The following is a 9,011-nucleotide window of genomic DNA, read 5'->3' on the forward strand; positions in this document are numbered from 1 at the left end:
GTAGATGTTCAACTCATATGCCTGTCTTTTGTTTGGCTGGAAACCACAGGTGTGGGTTCAATTCCGGACCTGAAGGGCAGTTAGGGGCCATAGTCTCAGTGGTTCCACCAGGCTCTATTGAACCAGCAAACCTGGTCCCTCCCCCCTTTTTTTTTCCCTCCAAATGATTTTGAGTTTTGTTCCACATTGTTCTCCCTCTTAAAATAATAATAGAGATCTTATTTCTTGACTTCTGCTTCTATGGGTGTTGATTGTGGATCCAAGTAAAATGAATTTGCACCACCTTGGTACTTTAATTATTTTTTTAAAAAATAAAGGATAGTTGGTTTATTTTTGTTGATATGGCACATTGCCTGAGATAGAATATCAGATACTTGAATTGAACATTTCTTACTGCTTAATTGCTTATATTATTAGATTCATAAGATCCTTCTCAAGCAGTGCATTTAGTAATATATGTATGTACATATATAGTCATTACTTTTTGAGAATTACTTTTTCCTTTATAAAATAAAATACTGTATTTATAAACAGAAAATAATTTACTCTCATTTTCCCTTAATAGTTCAGAAATATTGTTAAAGAAAGATTATTAGAGGAGATTCAAATTTTATATTTTTATCTTAGTTTTTAACTCTCTACAACAAGTTCCCTCTCTTTCTCTCTGTCTTATTTTCTAGGGCTTGTAATATAAACACCTTCCAAGAAGAAATGAAAGACAGTGGTATCCAAGCTCAACCAATGAGGCGCCGACTTCAGAGACCCAGACCAAACATAAGAAAGATTGAGAAGAGGCAATTAGTAGAAAAAGGTGACACTAAAGACATAATTAAGGAAGAAAAACCAGTGTTATCAACAGATGGAACTGAAAAATTCCTTGCTGTGGTGAGTTTTTGTTATGTAATTAAAGTGAAAATAGATGTATTATTTTTAAACTAATGAAGCCTATTTATTGCGAAAATGTTCAGTCAAGAGAAAATATTATCAAATAATAACTACCCCAAGTCTCACCACCCTGAGAGAAAAATACTGGAAACCTATAACACATCTTTCTGGATTTATCATGTATGAATACTTACAAAGATTTAAATAATACAGTCATTTTCCATATGCTATTTTGCTACTTACTGTCTTTCACTTAATATATGAAATGACTTTCTATGTCAAGAAATGTAGAGGTACACATTTTCTTTTCCATCCAACTCTAACTCAAGGTGACCCCACCTGTCTCAGTAGAGCTGTGCTTTGTGGGTTTTCTTTTCTTTTTAAATTTTTATTTGGGTGAAAGTTTACAGAGGAAATTAGTTGTCCATTCAACAGTTCATACACATTTTGCTTCATGACATTGATTACAATCCCCCTGATGTAACAGCTGTCTTCCTACTTTTGCCTTGTGGTTACCTTTTCCCTGTGTCCTTCTCTCCTGTGCATTCCTGCCCTTTGAGCTTTTCCCCGTATAAATGCTGCCCTTCTGATCTCCCATGGTTGATTGTTCTAAGGAGTGTACCTGCCTGGTTTAATTGTTCACCTGGTAGGCCTATCTATTGCTTGGCTGGAAGTTTAGCCTTGGGAGTGAGTTCAATTCCAGGCCAAAAGGGTGACTGGGGGCTGTAGTCTTGGGGGTTTCACCAGTCTCTGTTGGATCAATAAGCCTGGTCTTTTTCATGATAATGAGTTTTGTTCCACATTTTTCTCCCCATCTATCCAGGATCTCCCACCTTGATCCCTTTCCAAGTGATTGGCGGTGGTAGCTGGGCACCATCTAGTTCTTTTGGTCTCAGGGTCATGTAGATTGAGGTTCCCATGGCCCACTAGTCCTTTGGAGTAATTGTTTCAATGCATCTTTGATTTTCTTCATTTTTCTTTGCTCTAGAGGAGGAGAGACCAGTTGTTGCAAGATAGATGGCTACTCACATGTTTTTAAGACCCCAGTCACTACTCATCAAAGTAGATTGTAGACCAAACTTTATGTGTGGTGTGTTAGGCCAGTTGAGCTTGATTTCTTCTGTGACTATTATCCTGAGCCCATGGGCCCAATAGCTCACTCCCTCAATGTATTTGTGGCTAAGGTGTTATCATAACTTTGTCTCCTGTTAGCTCTATTACATACATGAACATTTTTTTTATAACACATACAAGTATGTATGTATTAATATCATCTGCAAAACTAATATATGGTTGTCAGTATACTCCCTTTTGCCTCCCCTGATCATTTAGCCTGTCTACGTATGTATCGCTGTTTCCAACTTTTTAAGGCAGGGGCCATACCATTTTCCACGGTGGTTGTACCCTTTTGGTTGTACCTCTTGTGCACTTCTCTGTGTCTCCCATTTCCTTAGTGTTTTTGTGCTAGTCACTCACTTTTGGTATATTGCCTTTCCCTTCACCCATATCAGTACATGTCTCTTACCTGGCTAGCAATTTTGCCTTCCCTCCCTCCACTTGGTAACCAGGAAAAAAAATTTCCTTCCATTTGTAAACCTTTCCTTGACTTTATACAGTAGCAGACTCATAAAGTATTTCACTCAGCATAATGTCCTCCAGGTTCATACAAGTTGTGAGGTATTTCATGGATTCTTCATTATTCTTTAGTTTTGCATTGTATCCCTTTGTATGTATGTACTGTGAGTTATATTATGAATGTTATCCATTCATCCGTTGATGGGCATTTAGGTTATTTCCATCTCTTTGCTATTATGAATAGTGCTGTGATGAACATGGGTGTGCATATATCTGTTAGTGGCCTGACTCTCACTTCTTTACGATATATTCCTAGAAGTGGGATTGCTGGATCAAATGGTATTTCTGTTTCCAACTTTTTAAGGAAGGACCATACCATTTTCCATGGTGGTTGTACCCTTTTACACTTGTGGTGTATGAGAGTTCCAATCTCTCCACACCTTCGGTAGCATTTGTTACTTTCTATTTTGTTGAACTTTGCTGCTGTTACTAGAGTGAGATGGTATTTCATTGTTTTGATTTGCATGTGGTTGTGTAATGCCTAAGGGATTTGACTGCTTACAAGAAGGTTGGCGGTTCAAACCCACCAGCTGCTCCATGGAAGGGAGATGGGGCAGTTTAGTTTTATAAAGATTTACTGCCTTGGAAACCCATTGGGCATCACTATGAGCCAGAGTTGACTCGATGGCATTGATTTTGGTTTTGTTTAATGGCTAATAAAGGTGTTCTGGTGGTGTAGTAATTAAGGCATTTGCCTGCTAACTAAAAGGTCAGTGGTTCAAACCCCCCAGCCACTCTGCAGAAGAAAGATGAGACAGTTTGCCTCTGTAAAGCTTTCCAGCCTTGTAGCCGACTCTGTAGTGAGTTTGAGTTTGAATGGGTAATGATCATGAGCATTTCTTCATGTGTTTGTTGGCTGCCTGAATATCTTCTTTGGTGAAGTCCTCTGCCCATTTTTAAGGTGGGTTGTTTTTCTTTTTTATGTTGAGGTGTTGAAATTTTCTATAAATTTTTGAGGTAAGTTCCTTGTCAGATATGTTGTTGGCAAATATTTTTTCCCAATCTGTAGTTTCTCTTTTCACTCTTTTGGAAAGGTCTTTTGATACGCATAATAATTTAATTTTTAGAAGGGCCCAGTCATCTAGTTTATCTTTAGCTATTTTTTGGATTATGCTTGATAGTCTATTTATACCACAAATTAGGGCCCTAAAGTTTACTCCAGTTTTTTCTTTGATGAACTTTATAGCTTTGGGTTTTACATTTAGGTCTTTGATCCATCTTGAGTTAGTTTTTGGTGTGAAACTAACACCAAGGTTAGTGAGTTAGAAACTAACTCACCAAAGTTGAGTTAGTATATGATGTGAGGCATGGGTCTTATTTCATTGTTTTTGCAAATGGATATGCCAGCACCATTTGTTGACGAGACTGTTGCTTTCCCATTTAATGAATTTTGGTCCTTTGTCAAAGATCAGCATACAAAGGTAGATATATCTATTTGTGGATTCTGAATTGTGTTCCATTGGTCTGCGTGTCTGTTCTTGTAAACACCAGGCTATTTTGACTGCCATGGCTGTATAGTAGGTTTTGATATGGGGGAATATGAGACCTCCTATTGTATTCTTCGCAAATAGCAACAACAACAACATTGTATCCTTCTTCAGTAGTGCTTTGCTTATCCAAGGTCTCTTTCCTTTCCATATAAAATTAGTGATTGGTTTTTCCATGTCCTTGAAGAAATGCTGATGGAATCTGGATCAAGATTGCATTGAATTTATAGATTACTTTGGGTATTATTGACAGTTTCATAATGTTCAGTCTTCTTATCCATGAACATGGTATGTTGTTCCATTTATGAAGGTCTTTTACAGTTTCTTGTAGTGGTGTTCTGTAGTTTTGTTTCTATAGATCTTGTGTGTCCCTGGTAAGATTTATTCCTAAACATTTTAACTTTTTGGTAGCTATTATAAATGGTATTGTTTTCCTTATTTGTGTTTCAGAAATCTCTGTGTTGATGTAGATGAATCCAACTGATTTTTGTATGTTGATCTTGTGTTCTGGCACTATGCTAAATCTTTCAGTTAGTTCCAGTAGTTTTCTTGCCGAGTCTCTAGGATTTACTGTATATAGGATTATGTCATCTGCAAATAAGAATACTTTTACTTCTTTCTTATTGATATGGATGCTTTTTATATCCCTTCTATGCCTTTTTGCCCTGGCTAGTACTTCCAGTATAGTGTTGAGTAGAAATGATGATAGAGGACATCCTTGTCTGGTTCCCATTTGCAAGGGGGATGTTTTCAGTCTCTCTCCATAGAGAATAATGTTGTCTGTTGCTTTTGTGTATATGCCCTTTATTACATTAGTTATTTCTTTTCTATTCCTGTTTTGTTGAGAATTTTTATCAGCAATAGGTGTTGAATTTCAACAAGTGCCTTTTCTGCATCAATTGATAGATCATGTGGTTCTTTTCCTTTATTTTACTTATGTGATGGATTACATTGATTTTCTAATGTTGAGCCATCCTTGCATATCTGGTATGAATCTTACTTGGTTGTGATATATTATTTTTTTGATACGTTGTTGGTTAGGATTTTGTTGAAAACTTTCACATCTTTATTCATGAGGGATATTGGTCTGTAATTTTCCTTTCTAGTGGTATCCTTGCCTGGTTTTGGTATCAGGTTTTTGCTTGATTCATAAAATGAACTTGGGAGTACTCCATCCTTTTCTGTGTTGTGGAATAGTGTGATAGTGTTGGTGTCAGCTCTTCTCTGAGTGTTTGGTAGAATTCTCTGCTGAAGCAGTCTAGGCCAGGACTTCTTTTTGTTCTGTTCTGTTCTTCTTTTCTTCTTTCTTAAATGACCTGTTCAATTTCTTCTCTTGTTATGGGTGTGTTCAAATTTTCTACCTCAGTCTGTGTTAGTTAAGCAAGTATTATATGTCTAGCAATCTGTCTACTTCTAGGTTTCTAAATTTGTTGCAGTACAGATCTTCATAATATCCTGATACTACCCTTTTATTTCAGTTGATTCTGTTGTGATGTCATCCATTTCATTTCTTATTTGTGTTATTTCCATCTTCTCTTTTCTTTTGTTTAATTTGTCACTGGTTTGTCAATTTTATTTATCTTTTCAAAGAACCACATCTAGTCTTACTGACTTTTTTTTTTTTTTCTGTTTCATTGTTTTCTGCTTGAATCTTTGTTTTCTTCTGGTGACTGTAGACTTTTTTTTGCTGATCTTTTTTAATTGTTGGAGATCCTGGCTTACGGTGATGATTTGGCTCTTTGTTCTTTTTCGAAGTGTGCATTTATTGCCATAAATTACCCCCTGTGCACTACCTTTGCTGTGTCCCAACAATTTTGGTATACTGTATTTTCATTCTTGTTGGATTCAAGAAATTTGCTTCTATTACTCAGTGGTTTTTAAGAGGAGTATTACTCAGTTTCCATGTGTTTGCTTTCTTACCCCTTGGTCTTCCCTATTGTTGATTTCTGATTTCATAGCATTGTGATCTGAGAAGATGCTTTGTAGTATATCAATGTTTTTAAATTTATCGAGGCTTACATTGTGGCCTAACATACGGTTTATTCTGGAAGTTATTCCATGTGTACTGGAAAAGAATATATATTGTATAGTTGTTGGGTGAAGTGCTCTGTATGTATCCATAAGGTCAAGTTGATAGTATCGTTCATTTCTTTTGTGTCTTTGTTGAATTTCTTTCCAGTTGTTCTACCTTTCATTGAAAGCAATGTATTAAAGTCTCCTACTATTACTATGAAGTCATCTCTGCCTCTTTTCAATTCTGTTAAAGTCTGATTAATGTATTTTGGGACTCTTTCATGGGTGCATAACTATTATGGTTATGTTCTCTTGTTTGATTGAGCTTTTAATCATACATATATATATATGTGTATATATATATATATAATGTCCTTCTTTGTCTCTTATGGTAGTTTCTGTATTGAAGTCTGTTTTTTCTTTTTAAATATTTACCACATCCAACACTAACCCAGTTTCCTCCCCTCCCTGCCCAGTAACCCTCCCCTTGTGCCCCTCATATTTATACAATCTTGTTTGTCCTGCATTTCCTCAATTTGAATGTTGCCCCTCTGGTGCTCCGTGATCTATTGCTCTAAGGGATGTATTACCATAGAGTATATGGGTGTGTCATCCTGCATTGAGTAGTCTGCATGTCCATCTTGTTAACTGTTGGGCTGAGAGCCAGCCCCTGGGAGTGAGTGTATTCCAGGTGCAGAGTATATTCCAGGGCCATGGTTTTGGAGGTCTCATTAGATTCCATCTGACCAGTAATTCTGGTCATTTTTGAGTTTTTAGATATTGTTCCATGTTTCCCTTCCCATTCTATCCAGGATCTCCAGATTTGATCCTTTCCTTAGTTGTTGGCATTGGTAACTTGGCACCATCTAGTTGTTCTGGTCTCGAGGGCCATCGTGTCCTAGGGCTGAGTGCTTCCAAATGCCCTTGTTCTTTTGCACTCTTCTTTGCTTCTGACACTAGGAGACCATTAGCTGCATCTTAGATGGCTGCTTGAAAGCTTCTAAGACCCTAGTCGCTACTCACCAATGTAGGATGAGGAACAAGGCTTTTATGTATTTTGTTGTGCCAATTGAGTCTGGTGTCCCCCAGTACTATGGTCCTGAGATGGTAGATCTATTGGTTCTCTCTCCCATAGTGTCTGGGTGTCTGTGAGGGATTGCTCTGTGTCTATCTTCTAGTGTTTCTGTAAGGATTGCAGGTATTTTGTATCACTGGTATCTGTGCAAGATTAGCCTCAGCTCAATCTATCCTTGGTCTAATGTATACTGCATAAATATGAGGGGCACATCTGGTCCTCTCTGGTGTTTATGTGTTTATCTGTAGCCTGGTGTTTGGTGTTAATGGCAATTCAGTATTGTGGACACATTGGTTGGTATTAGCATCTGTTGTCTATCTCTTACGTGCACAATTTGGTCATTTCCTAATGTTATCATGATGGTCACAGACCCTTTCCGTATATGCCTCCCCTTACCTATGTCAGAGTGTGGGCCCCAACTAGCCCGAAATTAATCCCTTCCCTTCCCTCCCCATTCCGGTAACCTACAAAGTAAGTTCCCTTTCCCAAGCAAGCCCTTCTTTGTCTTTTTATAGTAATGAGCTCATAAAATACTTGTCATAACTATTTATTATGATTTTATCCTCTTGTTTGATTGAGCCTTTAATCATTATATAATGTCCTTACTTGTCTCTTGATGGTGCTTTTTGTCTTAAAGTCTGTTTTATCAGACATTAATATTGCCACTCCTGCTCTTTTTTTTTTTTTTTTTTTTTAAATTGTGATTTGGATGAAGGTTTACAGAGCAAATTTACTTTCCATACAGTGGTTCACGTATATTTTGTCTCATGACATTGACCACAGTTTACCACAATGTAACAGCTCCCCTCCCACTTCCTCCCCATAGTTACCTCTTCCCAGTGTCCATCCCTCCATACACTCCTGCCCCCTGAGCTGTCTCCCTGTGCATAAGCAGCTCCCATGATTGTTCTCTCCAGGGAGTGTATTTACTTGAGGTAAATGTTCAACTCATATGCCTGTCTTTTGTTTGGCTGGAAACCACAGATGTGGGTTCAATTCCAGACCTGAAGGGCAGCTAGGGGCCATGGTCTCAGTGGTTCCACCAGGCTCTATCAGACCAGCAAATCTGGTCCTGCCCCTTTTTTCCTCCAAATGATTTTGAGTTTTGTTCCACATTGTTCTCTCTCTCTATCAAGGATCTCCTACATAGATCCCCTTTCAAGTGGATGACAGTAGTAGCTGGGCACCATCTAGTTCTTCTGGTCTCATAGTCATATAGGCTGCAGACCAGATGGTGTACCAGTCGCTAGGACTAATTGTTTTCATGAATTTTGGTTTTCTTCTTTCTTCTTTGCTCTGTATGAGGAGAGACCTATCATTGCATCTAGATGGCAGCTTGCAAGCTTTTAAGATCCCAGTTGCTACTCACCAAAGTAGGAGGTGGAACAATGTTTTGTATAGTATGTTATGCCAGTTGAGCTTGATGTCCCCTGCGAGTATGGTCGTCCCAAGCCCGCAGGTTCAACTACTCGGTTCCTCGGGGTAGCTGGCTGTGACTAAGCCATGACCACAATCTTGCCCCTTGTCAGCTCTACTACACACCTGGGAATTCTGATCATTCACATAAGCTTATAGGACCATTGTCTGCCAACCCTATATATGTTCTTGGATACCCTCCCCATTTCATAGACCTACCTAATTGTTCAGCCTCTCCACCCATCTATCCACCCATATACCCATGTTAGCCTTCACTGACAGTGCAGTACTGTGTGTACAAAAGGGTTTATATTTGTTGTCTGTACCTCCCATGTACTTCTCTATGGCTTTCTCATCCTCAATGCTGCCATACTGGTCACTCACATTTGGTACATTGCCCTTTTCCTCACCCAAATCAATACTTATCTCTATTTATCTAACAGCGTTACCTCCCCTCCCCTCCCACCCCTGGTAACCAACAAAGAAAATTTCCTTCTATA

The 9,011-nt window shown here is 38.2% G+C and overlaps 1 protein-coding gene across 1 annotated transcript in view; it reads left to right on the forward strand.

Annotated features, from left to right (window-relative positions):
- BDP1 (B double prime 1, subunit of RNA polymerase III transcription initiation factor IIIB) overlaps positions 1 to 9,011 on the forward strand; it is a 217,727-nt gene that overhangs the window by 110,707 nt on the left and 98,009 nt on the right. The window contains exon 22 of the mRNA XM_007943362.1: positions 681 to 885. Coding sequence (XP_007941553.1) covers positions 681 to 885 — 205 coding nt within the window. The remainder of the gene's footprint in view (positions 1 to 680; positions 886 to 9,011) is intronic.

This window comes from Orycteropus afer, unplaced genomic scaffold, assembly GCF_000298275.1.
Source record: "Orycteropus afer afer isolate SDZICR_OR568_19922 unplaced genomic scaffold, OryAfe1.0 scaffold00104, whole genome shotgun sequence".
NCBI classification, from domain to species: Eukaryota; Metazoa; Chordata; class Mammalia; order Tubulidentata; family Orycteropodidae; genus Orycteropus; species Orycteropus afer.